The sequence below is a fragment of the Conger conger genome, chromosome 14, assembly GCF_963514075.1.
Source record: "Conger conger chromosome 14, fConCon1.1, whole genome shotgun sequence".
Taxonomy (NCBI): Eukaryota; Metazoa; Chordata; class Actinopteri; order Anguilliformes; family Congridae; genus Conger; species Conger conger.
Window position 1 is genome coordinate 14,276,339 of NC_083773.1, and position 21,090 is coordinate 14,297,428.

At 42.4% G+C, this 21,090-nt stretch overlaps 1 protein-coding gene, 2 long non-coding RNA genes and 4 other non-coding genes across 11 annotated transcripts; 2 read left to right on the top strand and 5 right to left on the bottom strand.

Annotated features, from left to right (window-relative positions):
- Positions 1 to 279: 279 nt before the first annotated feature.
- Positions 280 to 10,358, top strand: LOC133109853 (exportin-2-like). 5 transcript variants are annotated; one of them, XM_061219548.1, is made up of 25 exons: positions 280 to 409; positions 1,849 to 1,937; positions 2,115 to 2,257; positions 2,410 to 2,511; positions 2,625 to 2,770; positions 3,047 to 3,137; positions 3,225 to 3,332; positions 3,761 to 3,853; positions 3,957 to 4,124; positions 4,370 to 4,499; positions 4,789 to 4,854; positions 5,107 to 5,309; positions 5,505 to 5,589; positions 5,678 to 5,739; positions 5,829 to 5,965; positions 6,522 to 6,625; positions 6,868 to 6,965; positions 7,108 to 7,258; positions 7,453 to 7,661; positions 8,085 to 8,182; positions 8,401 to 8,486; positions 8,583 to 8,664; positions 8,850 to 8,996; positions 9,469 to 9,700; positions 9,958 to 10,358. In XM_061219548.1, exons 2-25 carry the CDS (start codon positions 1,853 to 1,855, stop codon positions 10,045 to 10,047), a joined length of 2,916 nt encoding a protein of 971 aa, XP_061075532.1. In that variant the 5' UTR covers positions 280 to 409; positions 1,849 to 1,852; the 3' UTR covers positions 10,048 to 10,358. The 5 variants fall into 5 exon arrangements, with proteins under 5 accessions (XP_061075532.1, XP_061075533.1, XP_061075536.1 ...); XM_061219549.1 differs by lacking the exon at positions 280 to 409 and adding an exon at positions 1,043 to 1,190; XM_061219552.1 differs by lacking the exon at positions 280 to 409 and adding an exon at positions 1,202 to 1,219.
- A 646-nt stretch (positions 10,359 to 11,004) lies between these two features.
- LOC133110320 (uncharacterized) lies at positions 11,005 to 13,544 on the bottom strand. The gene is made up of 6 exons (XR_009704843.1): positions 13,475 to 13,544; positions 12,929 to 13,013; positions 12,484 to 12,558; positions 12,240 to 12,288; positions 11,927 to 11,993; positions 11,005 to 11,474 (listed from the first exon to the last, which is right to left on the bottom strand). It is a non-coding gene; the product is annotated as an uncharacterized LOC133110320 (long non-coding RNA).
- On the bottom strand, positions 11,577 to 11,666 carry LOC133110806 (small nucleolar SNORD12/SNORD106). Its single transcript, XR_009704939.1, has one exon. It is a non-coding gene; the product is annotated as a small nucleolar SNORD12/SNORD106 (small nucleolar RNA).
- LOC133110804 (small nucleolar SNORD12/SNORD106) lies at positions 12,062 to 12,151 on the bottom strand. Its single transcript, XR_009704937.1, has one exon. It is a non-coding gene; the product is annotated as a small nucleolar SNORD12/SNORD106 (small nucleolar RNA).
- LOC133110808 (small nucleolar SNORD12/SNORD106) lies at positions 12,354 to 12,446 on the bottom strand. Its single transcript, XR_009704941.1, has one exon. It is a non-coding gene; the product is annotated as a small nucleolar SNORD12/SNORD106 (small nucleolar RNA).
- Positions 12,627 to 12,717, bottom strand: LOC133110807 (small nucleolar SNORD12/SNORD106). The gene has a single exon (XR_009704940.1). It is a non-coding gene; the product is annotated as a small nucleolar SNORD12/SNORD106 (small nucleolar RNA).
- A 472-nt stretch (positions 13,545 to 14,016) lies between the features above and the next one.
- On the top strand, positions 14,017 to 17,342 carry LOC133110597 (uncharacterized). Its single transcript, XR_009704870.1, has 3 exons — positions 14,017 to 14,076; positions 15,540 to 15,608; positions 16,588 to 17,342. It is a non-coding gene; the product is annotated as an uncharacterized LOC133110597 (long non-coding RNA).
- Positions 17,343 to 21,090: the final 3,748 nt, after the last annotated feature.

A 21,090-nucleotide genomic window follows, 5' to 3' on the forward strand; every position in this document is an offset into this window, starting at 1 on the left:
TTGTCTGTGTATCCCACTTTCAGTTTTTTTCTCGGAACCAATATCCGCATATTAATTGTAAATAATAATGCATTTACAGTAGTCGTGATATAAAATATCAAACCTGTTGCATTCAGAGACGAATGTTATAGCCTATAGATAAAACTGTGTAGCGTGGATAAAATACTGTAGTTATGAAACACTTGTTAAACGTAAAAAGCACATAACGACATGTGCTTGAAGTTGGTATGTTCCTATTCCTATTGAGTTATGAATGAATCATGACATAGCACTGTAGCGTGTCACTCCCATTATAGCTTAGCATCAGTTTACGCCATTCGCGCCTGCGGACTTGGGTTATGATCACGCCGTTAAATTGAGAAGATCAAAACATTGAAAGCACCTTTAGTAACGCCAGTCTATTCCAAAGGTAAGTCATCACTTTCAGTGTGGAAAAATATATAGCGGTATATACGGAAGCAATACTGTAACTTCGTATAGCTGTGATGGTCAACGATATAGGTCGTTAAGTTTTTTTTTAACGTTTTCGTTCCATAGAATGGCTAACGTTAACTAAAATACTTGCTAGCTAGCGGCTCTGAGCTTTATGCACCAAACGATCTGGCACGTTGGGCCGTTCTAATGTTGCACAGTGCTAGCTAGTTAGTTACACGTAATGAGGAAACTTTATATCGTTAGCTAACTGTCATTGTACTTGACTTAGCTAACAATTACTGGCTGTAAATATACCTGGTCAGTTCTGCCATTTTTCGGTTTGATCAATACAATACAATTAAAATCGTGATTTGGGCAAGTGAATCTGTCCTTTGAAAAGTTAGCGCGGGTTCCTTGCAGTCAGCACGCGATACCGATAGTACTAAGTTATAATGTGTTTTGGGTTGGTCATTTGGGCCAGTAGTTGATTTTTCGAAGGAATTGGTGGTTCTGGTTAGTTTTAAAAAGCCTTTGCGAAAAGAACCAGCTAAATTAACAAACTAGCAAGCTAAAGGATTTTAATCTAGCTAGCTGTGCAAGAAGGCAAAAGCTAAAGTCCCGCCTCCTATACTTTGTGATTGGACCTAAGTGCTACTTGCAGTATGGTATCGTATTATATTGGACTACAAAAGTGCTTTTTTGAATTTCAAAGCAATTTCATGGGAAGTAGCTAGCTAACTACTTGTTCTGTTGGTGAATTGGAAGTATCAACGAAGGTAATTGTGGATTCTCACAGCAGCAACCAGTATGTTTTACATCTTAGTTGAGCATGTGGTAGCATTAGCTAGCCATTTAGTAACGCTAGACTGACTTGCTAAACTAAAGATAGCGAGATTGCGGTTTACTATGCTGATTGCTGGTTAACTCCCAGGTGTTATTTCCCACTGTTAGCAAGATTAAAATGCTTTAAAACAGGCTAGCGCGAAACATTGCTAGATCTTTATCGTCGTTATTGTGTTCTGTAACGTAAGATATTGTAACTAAGATCACTCGTGGACGTGATTCATGCGAGTGTATTTTGTGTGATGAGAAATTAGCTAGCCTAGCTAAGTAACTTTTAGCTGTGTTCTTAGTTTCCATTATTCACGAGCTGTCACTAGGCAATATTTGTAACGTGAGTTAGCTAACTTTAAACGTTGTTAGCATTGCACCGGGGCTATAAAATGTCATGCCGATGAGTAAAGCCCATGTGTCACGCCCACATAACCAGCAAACTAACGTGCGGTAACTTTGCCAGCTAGTTCGTGCTTGTCTTCTACTGTTGTTATGCGTATGTTTTCATAAATTGTGTGTTTGTTGACTTGACAATGTATATACCTTCTGTAAACCACTATAACTATATTAAGGACTGACAATAGTCTTCGTCTTTTAAAGGGCCATGGACCTGAATGATACCAACCTGCAAACTCTGACCGAGTTTCTCCGGAAAACTCTTGATCCGAATCCCTCTGTCAGACGACCAGGTATGTGAAAGTAAGGGTCGGTTGAATGCATTTGGATGGACTGAAATGTAGAAGTAGGATCTCAGAAGTGTATACTAGACCAGAATTAAGGTCTGGTCTATGAAATTGCTGTGCAATATTCCTTTGTAATAGTTTGCCTAATGTGTGGTTTGTGTGTGTGTGTATTGTCCTTTTAAGCGGAGAAGTTTCTTGAGTCTGTGGAAGGCAATCAGAACTACCCAATCCTGCTACTCAAACTGCTGGAACAATCCCAGGATAATGTGATCAGAGTCTGTGCTGCAGTCACTTTCAAGAACTACATCAAGAGGAACTGGCGCATTGTGAGTTTGGCAGGGGTGGACATCAGTTTTTGATTATGATTAGCCATGTCTGGAGGCTGGGAGTGTAGAGTGGGAAATGGGGATGGGACTGACTGGATTTTTTTGTTTGTTTTTCCCCTCTGGCTAATTCTTCTCATTCACCTTTTTCCTAGATTGAAGATGAACCAAACAAAATCTCAGATGTGGACAGATCTACCATCAAAGCCAACATTGTAAATTTGATGTTGACAAGCCCAGAGCAGATTCAGAAACAGGTACATAGGCTGTGAGCTTTACTCATCCTCGCTGCACAGCCCCACCCGCCTGTAATTTGGGAAGTGGCCATTTTGAGATTCCATACCTTCTCACTGTCCCCATTGTACTGCAGCTGAGTGATGCCATCAGCATTATTGGCCGTGAGGACTTCCCTCAGAAGTGGCCGGAGCTCCTGAAGGATATGGTGACGCGCTTTCAGAGTGGAGATTTCCATGTAATCAATGGTGTCCTGCGCACTGCTCACTCACTCTTTAAGAGGTATGTGACAACACGAGGGATCTCTGTTGATATTACAGATTACTATTAATGACTAATACTCTGAATATATTCCTTTTGATTAATGGATGCATTTATATGTATGCCTTTTTACAGACATGCATATTTGATTTTGATTGTGTAGGTACAAAACTTCACTGTTCAAAAGTATACTTGAGTTGGTGTGATAATGGCTTTTTTGTAGGGGGTATTGTTTGCTCTGGAATATCAGCAGAGCAAAAGTCTCTCTGGTTGATTTGAGATTTCTTTTTCTCTCAGGTATCGACATGAGTTTAAGTCTAATGAGCTTTGGTTGGAGATTAAACTGGTGCTGGACACATTTGCCCAACCTTTGACTGTGCTCTTTAAGGTAAATTTCTCCACCTTGAATCCCAGCCCATAGATAAAAATAATTGCCACAGTGACAGGATGCTAATGCGAATGCTTGTTTTTTAAGGCTACAATTGAACTGTGTCAGAACCACGCTTCGGACGTCAATGCCCTGAAGGTCCTCTTCTCCTCCCTTACACTCATCGCCAAGCTTTTCTACAGCCTCAATTTCCAGGTGTGTCCTTTTGTGCTTTGACCAGCAGGACTCTGGACTGTGTATCCGAACAGTATTCTTGGATATTCTGGGTCTCTAACCCTTTTCACAGTGTCAGAAGAGTGGCTGTTTATTAGTTACTGGTAGCTCCACAATTGTGGTCCGTGCTTTTCAATACAATCCATCTTCAAATGGCTGCCTTGATCATCCATTTCACTGGCAATGTGCAGTTTATGTAGGTGAATCACTGACAGTTGTCACACATAGTTGCAATGTGACCTTAGAGCACATAAAATATTGCACTATAAATATGAAGCTGCTAATTATGGATTACCAATACTTCCCATTTGAATGGTTTAAGCAACATTAGAAATTTCAGTGCATATTCAAATGGACTATTCTGCTGCTTAAAATTTCATACATTATTTTTATTTCCCCTTCTCGATCAGGATCTTCCAGAGTTTTTTGAAGATAACATGGAAACCTGGATGACACATTTCCACAGCTTGCTGACTTTGGACAACAAGCTCCTCCAAACAGACGTGAGCAAAAGCAGTGCTTGATTTTAAAATGGTTTCCTTGAATTTGTATGGTACTCAGCTGGGCGCAGTGTCTGAGCCGTGCCCGTGTCTGCGCATCCCACAGGATGAGGAGGAGGCTGGCCTCCTGGAGCTGCTCAAGTCTCAGATCTGCGACAATGCGGCCCTATACGCACAGAAGTACGACGAGGAGTTCCAGCCCTACCTGCCCCGCTTCGTCACCGCCATCTGGAACCTGCTGGTCACCACAGGGCAGGAGGTCAAATACGACCTGGTATGGCTGGGTCCTCTTCTCTTTCCTTTTTTTCATATCACTCTGGCTTCCTCAACATTCCTCAAGGGTTTGAGTAGCACATTGTGACGAGAACCCTTTTTCACCCTTAGTAGAGATGTTTTTATGTGTCTAAATTGTGAAATATTATTGATGCATATGTTTTTTTAATATTGTCATGATATGCAGAATATCAGTATGGTGCTATGATGGGTCTTCTAATGGATGTTTTTCTGCTTCCGGTATAGCTAGTGAGCAATGCAATTCAGTTCCTGGCGTCTGTTTGTGAGAGGCCGCACTACAAGAACCTGTTTGAGGACCAGAGTATTTTGACCAGCATTTGTGAGAAGGTCATCGTTCCCAACATGGAGTTCAGAAGTGAGTGAACAGGGGAAAGCACAATGGATTGGTCGTGTGCAGGTCATTGATGTGGAAAGACTGCAGTCGATGCCAGAACAAGGATTGGGGGCAGGATGATTAATGGGCTTTTGTATAAGCTGAGCATTTGGCAACTATAAATAACTTGGTTTTCAAACTCATAAGGTATTATGTAGTTTGACACATCGGGATGCACGACCGTATTTAGTTATCAGATTCTAAAATGGTGTTGTCAATGCTTGCTCTTGGTGTAGCGGCCTGTTGCCAGCTGACCTGGTTACTTTCACAGGTGCTGATGAGGAGGCTTTTGAAGATAACCCAGAGGAGTACATCAGGAGAGACCTGGAGGGCTCAGGTATCAACCACTCACTCCACTCAGCAATGTGCTAACCAAACAGTAGCGATCATTCATTACATGCATGCACATTACTGTAGTCTTTGCTCAATCAACTCAGTGTTTTCAAATCCTCCTGGAAAGTATCAAGTAGCAGAGCCTTCAAGTCCTCATACGTTTTTAAGATAACTGTGCCACTGGTTGATGTCAGGCATACTGTGCCAGTGTTGAATTTAAATGAGGAAAACAGTGCCCACCACCGCCCCTCCACAGACATAGACACACGCCGCAGGGCCGCCTGTGACCTCGTGCGGGGCCTCTGCAAGTTCTTCGAGGGCCCAGTCACCACCATCTTCTCTGGCTATGTCAGCTCCATGCTAGCCGAGTACGGCAAGAACCCCGGCCTCAACTGGAAGCACAAGGACGCTGCCATCTTTCTTGTGACATCACTGGCTTCCAAGGCACAGACACAGAAGGTAGATGTAGTTGTGTAGGAACTGTGAACTCTGAATGGTGGGAAAATGGCATGCTGGGGTTTTGGCATGGGCTGTGTTAATTCCCAATGCACTACTCCCATTGTTCAAATGCGGAAAGGCACTTGGTCTGTGAAATAGAATTTTCTGAATGCTATTTATTCGTACTGCACACAAACTTCCCCTTTAATTTTTCAGCATGGAATAACTCAAGCCAATGAACTGGTGAACGTCACAGAGTTCTTTGTGAACCACATTCTCACCGACCTGAAGTCACGAAACAGTAAAGTTGCATTTTCCCTCATGTCTTTTCACAGATTTTGTGTGAGCGTGCTGATTCTTCACTCATGACCTTGTTTCCCTTCTTTCAGTTAACGAGTTTCCAGTATTGAAGACTGATGCTATTAAATATGTCATGATCTTCAGGAGTCAGGTAAGATGGTTCCTCTTCCTTCCCACCACTGTCTGTCTTCCTCTCCTGCCTCTGCCCCTGACTCCTGTCCTCCTCCGGTTTCCTCTCAGCTCCCGAAAGAGCACCTCCTCCAGGCTGTCCCACTGCTGTTGGCTCACCTGGAGGCGGAGAGCACAGTGGAGCACACCTACGCTGCTCACGCCCTGGAGAGGCTGTTCACCATGAGAGGCCCCGACTCCACTACCCTGTGTGTACTGTGTTCATCACTATACCCAACACACTGCTCTGAGCACTGTCAATCACCCACTGTACCCAACACCTCTACATACAGTATTCTATCAATCACATACTGTACCCCACACCTCTACATACAGTATTATATCAATCACGTACTGTACCCCACATCTCTACATACAGTATTCTATCAATCACGTACTGTACCCCACATTTCTATACAGAGTATTCTTTGAATCACCTTCTGTACCAAACACCTCTGCACTAATTAGTCGATCAATCCCATATCATACCCAACCACTTTACCAATCACCTGCTGTAGATTACTGTTCTACAGTATATATCATCTAGTTTACCCAGCCTCTCTCCACTGTACCCAGCACCTCTTCACTGAATTACTCTGCCACACACCTACAGTATTGTCCTCTCCAGGTTCAGACTGCATGCTGTGATAAACACTGCAGTTGGTCAGTCCCATTGAGTGAGTGTAGGCTCTGACATGCATGTCAGTGATGTAGATTTGTCAGGGCGATGGATATTTGAAGCTGTCTCTGTACTCGTGTCTGCAGTATCACACCTGGGGAGATGGCCCCTTTTACAGAACCGCTGCTCAACAACCTGTTCAAGGCCCTGGCGCTGCCTGGCTCCACAGAGAACGAGTACATCATGAAAGGTGCCCTACTTTCCTTTCTTTTTCTCCCCACTTTGAATTTTGCAGTTGTCTCAGTTTCCACCATACCAGTTGTACCCGGGTGTGTTTCTGCAGTGAATTGCTGTATGGGACAAGCCAAAGGACGCTATAAGAATAGCCAGTTGCACTTTAAGCTGGTCTTGCTGGGTTTTCCCCTGAATTGTGTCTGTGTGGGGAAGTGAACATGTGACCTCACACCACAATGTCGCCGCTCTATTCTGCAGCAATCATGCGAAGCTTCTCCCTCCTTCAAGACGCCGTAGTTCCATACGTGCCCACTCTGATTGGTCAGCTCACTCACAAGCTCCTCCTTGTTAGCAAGGTAGGCCACTTTCCATCCTGGCTACTTTTCCATAGTGTTTAACCACCCATGCATAGTTTTGGTACGGCCTGCAGTTGCTGATGTGTAATTACTGGGATAGGAGTGGCTGTATTTCATGTGTGTGTGTTTGCCTTTCTTTCAGAACCCCAGCAAGCCTCACTTTAACCACTACCTGTTTGAGTCCCTGTGCCTGTCCGTGAGGATCACCTGTAAGGCCAACCCAGCTACAGCGGGCAGTTTTGAGGAGGCCCTGTTCCCCGTTTTCACCGAGATCCTGCAGAACGACGTGCAGGGTAGGCAGGGGCCCCACACTCCTCGGAAGCCCATGAAATGTTCTCAGATTTAAAGAAAAATCATAATAATAATAATAATGATGATAAAATTACAAAAATCGAGTCATAGGCTTGACTTGTTGAAAATGTGTTGGTAGCTTTATAACTGCACAAAGAACCTGACCATACGGTCTTCTCTCCCTCTCCCGCTGTAGAGTTTGTGCCGTACGTGTTCCAGGTGATGTCCCTGTTGCTGGAGATCCACACCGGCTCCACCACCTCCACCTACATGGCCCTGTTCCCCCACCTCCTGCAGCCCGTGCTGTGGGAGCGCACGGGCAACATCCCCCCGCTGGTGCGCCTCCTGCAGGCCTACCTGCTGAAAGGAGGCGCCGCCATCGCTAGCTCCGCCGCGGACAAGATAGTGAGTGTCTGCGAGAGGGGTCTAAACTGCACAGCAGCTTGTGTCTCTCCAGGGCTAATGAAAAGCAGGTCAGCGCCACTAATGGCTGCGAGTTTCCCTTAGGGACAAGGATGTGAAGTTGTACTTAATTTAGTCAACCGATTTCCAGTCCGTACAGTACCCTGCCTATGACTGTGCATTGGAAGTGCTATATGAACGCCTGCTCTGTGGTGTAGGGAAGCTGTATGTAGCTGACCTGTGTTATCACAGGTAGGACGCCACTTTTAAATGCAGGGTTGTGTTTTGACCTCAAAAGGTAAAATGTTGACATCTCTAACCTGGATCAGCATGGTTGTTTTGTACTCGTATTGGGGTTTGTAAAGTGTCACAGGGACTTGTACTGCTTGGCTGACTTTCCCTCACTGCATGGTCTCCCACCTACAGCCAGGTCTGCTGGGGGTGTTCCAGAAGCTTCTTGCTTCCAAAGCCAATGACCACCAGGGGTTCTACCTGCTCAACAGCATCATCGAACACATGCCCCCGTGAGTTACCTGGAGCTCCTCCCACTGAATGCATCGCCCTACACTGATGTGCACATGGCACCTGTCCCTGTTAAGGATAGTGCTGCTTTCCTGCCCTGGCTTCAGTGTTTCACTGATTGTGGGTTTCAGGCTTTCAGTACTATTTTGAGTGCAAATGTGGACCAGGGACGAAGGGAAAACTGGTCTGCTCGCTGACTCGTGTTTTCTTCTGTGTTCAGAGAATCCATCACTCAGTACAGGAAGCAGATCTTCATTCTGCTGTTCCAAAGGCTGCAGAGCTCCAAAACCACCAAGTTCATCAAGGGTGAGTTCAGCTACAATACACATGCTTGCATGTATACAAACTATTTGCACACGCATGCTTTCATTTAGCCTCATGTATTACCTGATTGGTCCACAGGTTTCCTGGTCTTCATCAGTCTGTACTGTGTGAAGTATGGAGCTATCGCCTTGCAGGAGATATTTGACAGCATACAGCCAAAGTAAGTCCCTTTGGTCAAACTTGATGTAACAATTTCAAAATTCCTTTCCATTTTTTCTCAACACCAACTTAGCAATACATCAATGTACAGCATAATGATTTCATATTAGGCACAGATTTGAGAATGGAAAGGAAAGAGGCCTCTGGTGCTGTAGCCGGGGTCTGACTTCCTGTTCGTTTGTGCAGGATGTTCGGCATGGTGCTGGAGAAGATCGTCATTCCAGAGGTTCAGAAGGTGTCGGGCCAGGTGGACCGGAAGATCTGTGCTGTTGGCATCACCAAGATTTTGACGGAATGCCCATCAATGATGGACACAGAATACACCAAGCTCTGGTGAGGGAGCGTCTGCAGACAGATTTGACACTGGAACTTTTCACATTTTAGTGTAAGGATATGAGTCCAGTCATTGTAGGAACTTCAGTTGATATTTAAGGGATTGACGGCTACTTTCTCAGTTTCATTTTCATTTTTTCCTGGCCAAATACAACTCAAAAATAATTTTGAGACTAGTTAAGAGTTTCTCGCAGTATAATCCATGCAAATGATTCATGACTTCTGTACTTTTAATTGAAGTGCCATCTGTTTATGGATGCTGCAGATCAACACAAACCTACATCCACAGGTTTGGTGTCCTAGTGTTAGTCACTGCTGGCCTCTTGGGTAAAGGGGAAGATGTAAGAGTTCATAGGCTCCCAGTCCATGCTTGTAATGTAATAATTGATCTTGGTCATTGCTATTGTAAAGAAACAGGATTACAGGACGTGGCGTTAATGGTTGGGTCTCATTATTGGTAATTGGTGTGCAGGCCTCCCCTACTGCAGGCTCTGATTGGTCTATTTGAGTTGCCTGAAGATGACAGCACCCCTGACGATGAGCATTTCATCGACATCGAGGAAACCGCAGGATACCAGACTGCCTTCTCTCAGCTGGCCTTTGCCGGGAAGAAGGAGCACGACCCCATCGGTGACACCATCACTAATCCCAAAATCATGCTAGCACAGTCCCTGCACAAGCTGTCCACGGCCTGCCCAGGACGGGTAAGTTGCCTGTAGGGAAAAAAAACCCAAGTTTGCATGTCTGCCTCCTGAGTACATCTGGACATCAGTGACTGATTTACCGCACATACTACGGTTTCCCAAGTGGTCCACCTCAGACGCAGTTTACCCAGACTCCAGCTTAGCAATGGCTGTTTTGTTCTTGTTTTACACCGTGAAATCCAAATTTGTCAACAACTTAGTTTAACAAGCCTGGAGTGAGGTGAGTTAAGTGTGTTTTTCCCCCCTTTATCTGATAGGTCCCCTCCATGTTGGGCACCAGCCTAAATGCAGAGGCTCTGCAGTTCCTGCAGGGATACCTCCAGGCAGCCAGTGTGCAGCTGGTGTAATCGAGGAGATGCTCCAACGCTCATGACTAAGCACCGTCACTGGGATCCCAGGATGGATTGGATACAAATGGACTACGGAGAGGAACAAAAAAAATATGGCAACTATCAACTGATCATCGGCAGAGTATCTGTCCTTCAGGACCTGGACTTGTACCGAGAGCTTCCACTTCCTGAGCACATGGGGGAAATCGTGCTTTCAGTGGATCTGCATAATGGCCCATCAGTCTTTTCCTTTGCAGCATGAAATAAGCCATGCACAAACATTATGTACTTACTGTTTTCAGCATTAAATAAAAACAATTGAACATGGATGGAGGGACCAAACAATTGGAAATCATTTACTTGTCTGTGGCCACCTGTTAAATCCATTGGAAGCAGCCTTTCCCCTCCTTTGAACTTTGAATAGCTTTGTAGTTGATGTCACTTCTGTGCTTTATATTTTTATGTGGTTGTCAATTTGTCTAAATAAATAACATTTAATAGAAAAGGCAGAGAACTTTTCATACAAGGAAACCAACACCAGTGTTAAAATAGTTCAATTTTGGATTTGTACCATTTTGTTCTAATTGATTTATACACAATTCTTTGGAAAACATGCCTTGAGTCAGTAAATTGGGTGTTTGTACATTAAGCACAAGAATCAGATACCAATTTGCAATGTTGACTTGAATACTACAGAAATCTGTTTTTTGGTAGGTGTAAGAATTCTGGCATTGTATTCTGCAGCAGTCATTGATCCTCAAGGTACTCACAACTGAGTTGTGCCATTGTGTGATCACTAACAAATAAGCAGAGAAATCTAAAATCCGGTTACTAGCTTGCCTTATTGCTTAGCCTACAATGGTCTAGTTTTTCCAATTGGGATCACACCATTTAAAATAAATGCATTCACTTCAGCACCACAATCTCCACAGCATAGAAAGCAAAAGGTATGCACATCAGTAGTCAAAACATTACTTGAATTTCCAGCACTTATTTATTGTCATGGCTCTGGGATCCACACATTTCCAAAACACCACCTAGATAATGTACAGTACTACAAGTGCTCCATTTATAAACAGTGACTGCTAAACACTGAAACACTTTCACAATCATGTGAACTGGATTATTGTACACAAGGCTAAGTTTACATTAGAAGAGCATGTTTTGTATCAATGAGTAGCTGTATCTAAAACATTCATGAATGCACAATACAGAATACTATTAACACCATTGGGATCGCTAGGCAAATGCTAGATGCTCTAGACAGCAGGATCACACCATGCATTCCAACTTTAAAAGGGGACAATTCCAAAGTGGCAGTCCACCACAGTCTACATAAATTACAACTCTGGGTCACAGGAGTCTGGTCTTCAGTCAGATGAAGAGCTTCATCCTGGCTTGTCCCGTCAGGGGTGTTGGGAGACACCAGCAGGCCGCACGGCTTCCTGCCTATACTTTGGACAAGAAAAAGGAGGAGTAGAATTCAATTACACCACTTCAAAATCCACAACATTCATAGCAAGCACTGGTGGGCTAGTGCCACCTCAGTTGGTGTATCAGACAATTTTGGCTTAAAGTCAGGCAGTCAACACTGTCGATCTGCTGGGGAAAAAAGTTCAGTCATCATTACCACCATCAAATAAGAGTTCATCAATAGCCATATCAAATCTGGACCTCAAATGCAAATCTAGCCTTGGCTCCTTTTTCTCTCAGGTAATCGGCTGAATAATGTGCACAGCTGATCAGCCAGACTGTTTTCAGACCTGACTCCCATGTACAGGGAGGGTTGAAAACCAGTTCAGACAGAGGACAGTGATTAGAAGTTCCCTGATCTAGAGGCTAATCTATACCTACAGCCCCCCCACTTATTAACATAGCATAAAATAAAGTTTTATACTTGCATGTCACATGAGATTCCTCTGGTGTGCACCAAAGCGCCACCTTCGATCACTCCGACTCTGCCACTAAGGGAAGAAATGTGTAAATGACTAGATTCCACCACAAGGCCAACATTGATTTTCCACGCAGTTCAGTTGGTGCATCAGACACGTTTGGCTTAAATCAAGACAGTCAACAGGGTCGATCTGCTGGGGAAAAAAGCTTAGTCATCACAAGCACCAACCTCATGCCAAGGGATTTTTGATGCTGGTTTTGCACTTAATCATGAACTCCCATATTCCCTATGCGTAACGGATGTGGAAGATACTTACAATGCCAATGGACGTAGAGGGGTCACAACTGGCTAGCTTCACAGCACTCCTGAGGGTGGTAAAAACAAAGTGGTTGGCAAATAGCTTGCAGACACACACCGAGCACATTCTTCAGATGGTGCATCAGACAGGTTTGGCTTTTAAAGTCATGCAGTCAACATTGTCGATCTGCTGGGGAAAAAAGATTAGTCATCACAAGCACCGATCAAACATGCCAATAGCTCAGTAATTCCTCTGTTCTCACCTTGATTTGCAGAGGGAGGTAACCTCAAGTGCCTATTCCAGCCATGTACCACCGAAGTTTGATTTTTACATAGCTCTGTGGGTGAAACGAGATCAACGTTAGTTCAGAACGTTCACCACCAGCAGCATGCGCGCATGGTTACGGCTGGTGTTTCAGATATTTTGGCTTAATTTTCAGAGCAGTCAACAGGGTCGATCTGTTGGGGAAAAAAGATCAGTCATCACGAACACCAGGCATTTATATATCGAGTCAGGTTAAAGAGCAAAGCCATGCAATAAGGGCAACGACCATTGAGGGATTATTCCCAATATTAAATCCACTTAAGTGCGATAACGCAAAATGTAACCCGGATACACCAAATATAATGTGGTACAAAAAATTCAGGGAAAGACGATCAGTCATACTATTCGTTTTAATAACGGTTAATGGGCAGCATTAGACCTACCAACATGGACGCCAAAACTTGTTCCGTGATGGCCGCCATGGTGGCTTCCCCATCTGCACCACACACCAGATGCTCATAATCGGCTCTGTAAAACAGAAAACTTGGGTTATTTGTACAGCTTTGTGCTGATGGATGTTAAACAATATTGCCGATGTATGCATAAACACCGCGCCTGCTATCCGACACATTTGCCAACCTAACGTTAGCTACCGAACGACCGCAGACACGTGGCTAAACATTGTAACATTGGTGGAAAACATCCTTTAGCAAAGTCAGTAGTAGTTCTTCCTTAGACACATTTCATAAACTTCAGCAAAATCTGTTGAAAGAGTACCTATATTTTTAATGTAGTAGTTCTAGAACGTACCATTCTCAACTACTTGCAAGCTAGATTTCCCAAATCGTATAAAATAAATTCACAAAACTTGTACATTTAGCGAGAATGCAAAATAATAAATGCTACCATATTTACATAATATTAGTGCTCTTGGTCTAAATATATATGGCACACATAAACTGTCTGCAATGCCTTCTCCTGATACCCACCTCAGACACTCACTCGCGTGGAAAAGAGAAAGGAAACTCATGTGCGCCCGCTTAAAAAGTCAGAACGGGATGCTGCGCAGAAGCAATGCCAGAATGCATTGTGGTAAATGCAGTTCATTGGTTGTATCCTCAATCAGGGTTCCACTTAAGTCTGCCATACAGTAGCCCGATGCTGACTCTGGCCATGCTTCTTGTGTAATGTAATGGTCAAAGAATGACAAGAATTACTACTAATGTGTGTCACTTTTATTTAATTTATTATTATTATTATTATTTTTATTATTATTGTTATTATTATTATTTTTATTTTTTTATTATTATTATTTTTTCTGGAGGGGACAAATCAGTTTTCCATTTTTCTTAGTCCCCAACACTCTCAGGAGGAAATTCCACAGGCCCTTGTCTAAAACTGCTAAAAAGAACTTGTCCATAAGACAGCCATGGGGTGGCAGTATAACCCATGGAAAGGTATTTGTCTATTCTGCTGTACTGAGGGGATGGCTCGGAAATCCAAGAAGAGCAGGAGTATCGGAGCGAAGGGAGTGAGAGAGCAGTGAAGCAGCGACAGCTCAGCTGACTTGAGTGATGAGAAAAATCAGCAGGTGAGGTTAAACTGTGTTGTAAGATTTGTTTGAGAGGGAGGGATCATTCTAATTAATCCAATAAAGTTGACCAGGCGAGGGGCAGGCGAGCAAAGTTCTCAAGCTAAAAGAGGTAGGGGGAATAAAAGCCAACAATGCTGTGAGGGTTGGAGATACAACAGAGGGTAAAGGGAGTAAAGGAGTGATTGCAAGAGTGCAAATTAGTGTTAGCAATGAACAGCAGACTGTGCGAGGGGTACTGGTACTGAGAGTTTAGAGAATGAAGACAATGAAATATGTTAGAAGGGACAGAGAATGATGTGATGTGATGAGGGAGAGGTTGTTTGTCTTTTATTTGGGAGGGGGGGCTTGTGTCAGAGCTTATGTCTCAAGACTGAGATGTTACAATTGGCAGAAATTCAGTCACTTGGCAACTACATGTAAATATCAATGAAGATGTGCATGATGCGGGGAAACCATACATATAGGAAATGTGGTAAAAAGACTAAGTGTTGTGATTGTTGGGGAAATCGTAGTCTGGGAGCTGTGAGGTTATGAGAGGAGAAATCAAAGTACAGGATATAAGAATGGAGAGAATCATTTCTTATGCTGAAGGTGATCAGGGACCAGTCAGACAGCCACAAGTAATGTACTAACAGCTTATGTAAGAATGTCAGAGAAGGAGCTTCATGACAGGGTGTGTAATAGCTGATAACATTTATGGAGTAATTAATAGCACAGCTGATGTAGAATCAAGATTCAGTTGATAGCTACATTGCAGAGGACTGCAACATACCCTTCTAATTGGGAGTGGCATAAGTTCATGGTAGCAACTAAATTTAGCCTCCTTGTCATATGCCGTGTGCCACATACAGTGCACTCTGTAAATATTTGGACAGTGGTGCAATTTCTGTTCTTTTGTCACTGTGCTCCAGCATATTGGATTTGAAATAAAACAATGAATATGAGGTTAAAGTGCCGACTGACACCTTTCTTTTTTTCTTAAGGATGTTCCAAACACCTTGTTTGGGTAAGCCTACTGTCATTTTTCAGCTTCATAATGAATTCCTTTACTTTCATTGGAAAGTCCACCACAAACATGAGCTAACAATTTGAAAAAGAACAGAAATGGCATCTGACTGAGAAGGCGCGGAGAGAACAAAAGTTGGCTGTTATAATACACTTTAATCAATGTAATATCTGTTCTTACCTTCAAATATAAATCACAGATAAGTAACAAATCAGCTAGCTGGCATTGTTAAACCTAAGCCGCATGGAATGTATATTTAAAATCATTCAACAGTAACTGTTTGCTGCAAAAATAGTTTACTGTGAACTTGAACACACGTGAGCTTGAACTTGAACACACCTCTGGTCTACACCTAATTGTCAGTTGGCAATGGAGATGTTAAAGAATACATGGAAAACACTTTCCTTTGAAACTAAAGTGCATTTAATGCCTCCTCCCGACTTTCTGCTATTAGCGGCTCATGCTGTGGTGACAGACAGTGAGTGAAGTCTCAGGGTGAGCTGTCTGAACTTGCCAACTTCAGGTCAGAACTTTCCCTTTCTGCCACACATGAGCAGAAGCACGTACACACCTACAACTATTACAGAGTCTGCTTTCAGCTCATTGTTAACTGTAAGATTTTTTTTGTGCTGTCTCTGTTGACAGATTCATCTGCTAAATGAATTGCCTATGATACAATACATACTAAATATTCAAACACATTCAACATAAATCTAACTTGTCATATATTGTATTTGGGCACTTTCAATAACACCATTATGTTACAAACAATATAGCAGATGTCTTCAAGATGTGTAAAATGGTGATGGAGTTATCATATCAATCTTATCCAGAAAGGGCCGGTGTGTGTGCAGGTTGTTGTTTTAGCACAGGACTAAGACAGCTGATTCTATTCATCAAGATCTTGATTAAAGACCACGATTAGTTCATTAGTATAATCAGCTGTGTTACTGCTGGGTTAAAACAAAAACCTGCACCCACGCCGGCCCTTTTGGGATAAGATTGGACACCTCCGCTCTATGTTTTTCAGCAATGGCACCTTCAGTCAGCAACAGGATATCCACCTGCCAAAGTAAACATTGGAGGATGACTATGTCCAGTAAAGATTACAATCTCAGAGGCACTTGAACTAGGTCTTGAGCTTGTTAAACTCTGCTATTGTAACATTTGTCACCCCCTTCTCCCTTACTCAGTCGTGCGTCCGATGTTGAGTGTGTGAAATGCGTGGTCAGGTCAGGTTATGTGAAACAGACAGTGGCATTGCTACAGAGCCGGCAGTTGCTACAGCTTATGGTGTGTCAGCTGTGCTGATCAGTAGATCTGACCGAAGCAGCAGCTCTTATTTGATCACTGCTGGTGCTGTATTTTACAGGTGTTTTTATAAAGTGAGGCAACGCCTTTGGCGGTGCCTGGGAGGAAAGCCTACGTCATTGGGCAGGTATGAGTTTCCTTGCTGTCTGTGCAAGGCGTGCCGAAAAATAAACCTCTCTTTGTCATCCCAGGCGAAGGCATGCAATATGAAGGTGTGCCGCGCAGAACTGATGTCATTCAGACGATGGAAGACCCAGAGATGGAAATTCTGACAGATGAATGACCTCATCTGTACACACCCCTGGATGGCTCACTGTGAGTGACCTCGCCTGTGCACAGCTACCTGACCTTTCTCTGTGAAAGACAACACCTGTCTGCACCTACGAGACCGGAAATGAGCTGACATGTGCCTGAGTTTTTATCATCAGCCTTTCTGCTGTTTGTGTCCCCATCAGTACTTCAGAGCCAGCACAGCAGGGCATGTTTATACACAGTGTCTGTGTGGGGTTATATGGAGTGTGAGAAGGGTCCAGTGACAGGGGAACATGTCATGTCTGTTTGTGATATTTCTCCACTAGGGGGTGGTCCTGGATTGACTAAAGATCTCTCTCACACGCACTGCCAGTCTGTCTCTCTGTTGGGCTTGAGGTTACTTGCCGCCTTAGGATCAGCATGTCGTGTCATAAGCATTTAGTCAGCAATGCCTCCACTTTAAAGTCAGACATTTAAACAGTCTATCTGTGCTTGTGTATGAGAATGGGGGTGACCGGGCATGAGTCAGCCAGAGAGGCAAAGCTAATTTGTTATTTAGGTTAATGTGTAAACCAATGAGTCAATGTCTTTATATACAAATCCCATTTAAGAGCATCATGCTTATGTAGAAATTGGCCCTTTCCATGCTTGAGGCACATTCATATATGCACACACACACACACACACACACACACACACAAATGTTTACACAAGCACATTCATACATGCACACACGCATGCACTCATGGAAACATCCTCAGATGTTCTTTTGGAAAAAGATGGCACAGGAATGAAACATATGAATAAGTAATATCCTTTATTTAATTTTCAGTCAGCCAGGGGGAGGGGGAAAGGGGCATTGCTTTATAAAGAAATAAGAATAAGGAAGAGCGTCAGATATTTATACATTTCTTTTCTAAGACAGGTTCAGAGTAACATACAGTTACATCTCTGTAATGCTACATGCATTAAAAGACAGAATGCCATACAGAAAAAACTGTTCAGAAAGTCAACATGTAGAAACAAAGTAAGAGCCTTTACAAAACAAAAATTAGACTTATAAACAACATTGTAGAAGGGTTGAGGAAAGTGTGTTGTGTGAGCTGTGATTTCCTGGAAATAGAAGGGTGGCTTTACAGAAATTATTTATTTTGTAATTTTTTTCAATTTGGCTATAATGCAAATGTAATGCTTTAAAAGAAAATGTAAAAAAAAATCTCCTGTATTGTGCTTTCCATTTGTAACATGACATTTATAACTAACTATCCCTACAACCATTCTGAAAAAACAGTAGACCTTGCTAAGGCCTTATGTACTGACAAATGTACGGTTCATGTTTACTGACAACCAGACTGTCTCCAGGTGGGGCTCCCATATAATGTGTAGCATTTTGTGATATAAAGTAAGATTTACTCTTATAAAGTGCCCTTAAAAGAAAACAATGAAGCAACCACCCACAAAAAAGCTGTGACCAATCACAAGTTCCCTTTGTTCAAAGGCTCAATGTTGTTTCTTTATTTAGTAACATAGGCAGAGACACAGAAACAGAGTTGATTTTGTGTAGACTCACAGCACACCTTCAAAGGGATGGTTTTCTTTTTGAAAATAATTTATTTTTCCACTGCAAAAATGTATGAGTTTGCCCAACATGGTTTAAGGTGACATCACTTAATGTTTGAACCCTGCAGACCCACCTCACAGTGGCTATGTGGTTCTGGTATGGACTCACCACCACAAATGCTTGTCCACTGATGAAACATCAGTTGCCACAGGTGACCTTTGGGAGCATGGTAGGAGTGGTTATCGTCTGACTGTGTCACAACTTCAGTCTCATTAGTCTTGATTTTTCTATTCCTGTAACTAGTTGGGAGGGACAGGTGGTGTGGGAGTGGAAGGTTCTTCTTGCTTATGGTCTTGTCTGTACCATTTGTCAATTTATCCAATTACAGCTCAGTGAAAGTCATTCTATATTTGGAAAACTTTTTTTTCTTTTTGGAAAGAAAAATTCACAAGATGAGAGTTTGTCATTTTGATAATTAGAGTAGCTCTGATGATGTCACAGAGCCGTTTCCCCTGAACTGGCCTTGTAAAAAGGTCTGTGAAAGATGACACTGTTTTCCAATGAATATCAGCAGTTTCCAAAACTGTCAGGTTCCCATGACACACCTGACAAACAAGCACATGCTAAGAGGTTTTTGTGACAGATATTGTGACCAAATTGTTTTGTTGAAAGATTATAATCCATTGCAATGAAGAGGCAATGGAACAGTTTGTACACAGATGCCTGTGAGAGGTGAGTATGTGTGGCCTTTGTCGGTCATATTTTTACACTCCGAACAATATGCCGGAAGAGTGCAAAAGTATCAAGCCAAACTGATATAGCACTGAAGTGCACAAGCTCAACACCCCTCTTAAAAAAGATCATGGAAACTGTGAGTGGTGGCTGGTGGAACTAGGTGTGGGCCCGAGGAATTGAACATCCTTAAAATATCCCCATTGTTGGAAAGAAAGCTGACTCAATATGTCAATATACTAGGGTAATCCTGTTATTTAGAGATAGTAATCTGGAGATTTTCCCTGTCAATTGCTGTCATCTTCTTGATGGCATACTTTCCACTGAATAAACATCCCAGAAGACAGCTGGGTTAAATTCACTAGGACTATCACAGGCGGTGAGTGTCATGTTTAGAGGTGGACAGGTAGACAGGTGAGCAGGTAGGCTTTTCATGAGGTGGAGTTCATTAAACCACTGTCAGTCCATTTGCTCTTTTTTCCAAACCCTGCCCTGGAAAATGTTGCATGTGGATGTAAGAGTGTAAGACATGTGCTGGTCTTCATGTTCCTGCCTAGAATTTGGGCATGCTTGAGCATATATTACTATTATTGTTATGCATTTGTTGGCATACAGCCACTGTGTGTGTGTGTGTGTGTGTGTGTGTGTGTGTGCGCATGTGTACATGCATATATGTTTTGTCTATGTGTGTCTGTGTGTGTGTGTGTGTGTGTGCACGCAGGTGTACATGCGTGTATGTTTTGTCTATGTGTGCAGGTGAATGTATCTTTTCACAACTTCCCCTTCCCTGGGTCTGCCCCCCATAGCTTCACCCCAGCCCTCTCAACCTCATGCACAGGTGCCCTTGGTGATCGGTCACTACTGGGGAGAAAGCACACCTAACTGATGCATGTGATAGACCACTCCACCGCCACTCTCCCCTTGACTGACTGAAAGAAAGACTCTTTGGCTCTTCACAGTGTACAATGAACAGAATGACAGAGACAACAGTCTTCAACAAGCTAATTATTGTAGCAAATGATACATAGACTATCCTAGTCTAGACGTGCTTTAAAATAAAGCTATGTATTTAAATGCAAACCTACACGATTAGTGTAATGCACTTTCCTATTCAATTACCATTCTTTACAAAATATTTTAAAAATATATATTATGCTTCTTATTTCTACTTCTTTCCCCACCCCAGGTCCACGTGAATGATATGATTCCTTTTGAGGAAACACTCTTGTGTACGTATACGTGAAAGTGACTTATTTGAAGTTGATTTCAGTGCTTTATTTCTGGTTACTTGACTGTGGTGGGTAAATTTTTGGCTCTGAGGTGAAATATTTTTAAATAAAAAAATCAGAGAAAGAGAGACCTCCTACCTGTATGTGTGTGTATACAAGACACACACAGACAGTTTATGAGGCTATTTTATCCTGTTTATCCTGAATCCGATGCAGCATTTTAATTATGTAAACTGGAGTTTGTAAAAAAAAAAAAAAAAAAAAAAAAGTAACACCATGACAAGTGAATTAGAAAATAAAAAATGGACACTTTAAATTTGTACAGAAATGAAAAAAGATTATGCCAAAGTGGTGTTCTCACATGTGGGGAATAGACCAAGACTGGACAGAAAAAAACAGTCAAAAATCAAATGTTTCTCCCTAAATATACCCCTCTGTTCAGATATGATTGAAACAAATGAAGTAACAGATAAAGAAAGCACAGATATAGATTTTTCTTTTCTGCTTTTCTTTAGAAAATAAACAGACTTATTTAGCTTATTACTGCATATGTACACATACTAGAGTGTATGTATGTGTGTATTTCAATGCATTTTCTCTCTGTATATTTATATTTACAGTGGGGTGAAAAAAGTTGGGTACCCCTGGTTTAAATGGTTTAATGTTACAATGAATCTGTACGTGATTGAAAGCAAACCTGAACCTGAATAGTTTAACTCTAAATGTTAAACATGAGCCCTTTCTGCAAATTTTAAAGCAAGATTGCTTATTATTTTACTGTATAAAAAAAGGAAAATGGTCATGTGCAAGTTTGGAAACCCTTTTAGATTATTCTTTGTTACTTTTTAAAAAGATGATTACTAAGGCCCAGACCCAGGTGATTTATTCGTTAGGGCTTTAATAAGTCAGGTGAGTATAAT

Excerpts from the sequence above, each read along its gene's own strand:
- LOC133109853 (XM_061219547.1), top strand. The coding sequence starts at position 1,643 with ATGCCGATGAGTAAAGCCCATGTGTCACGCCCACATAACCAGCAAACT. Across the intron at positions 1,699-1,848 it reads AACCAGCAAACTAACGTGCG|GGCCATGGACCTGAATGATA; the intron begins GTAACTTTGCCA and ends CGTCTTTTAAAG. Across the intron at positions 1,938-2,114 it reads TCCCTCTGTCAGACGACCAG|CGGAGAAGTTTCTTGAGTCT; the intron begins GTATGTGAAAGT and ends TGTCCTTTTAAG.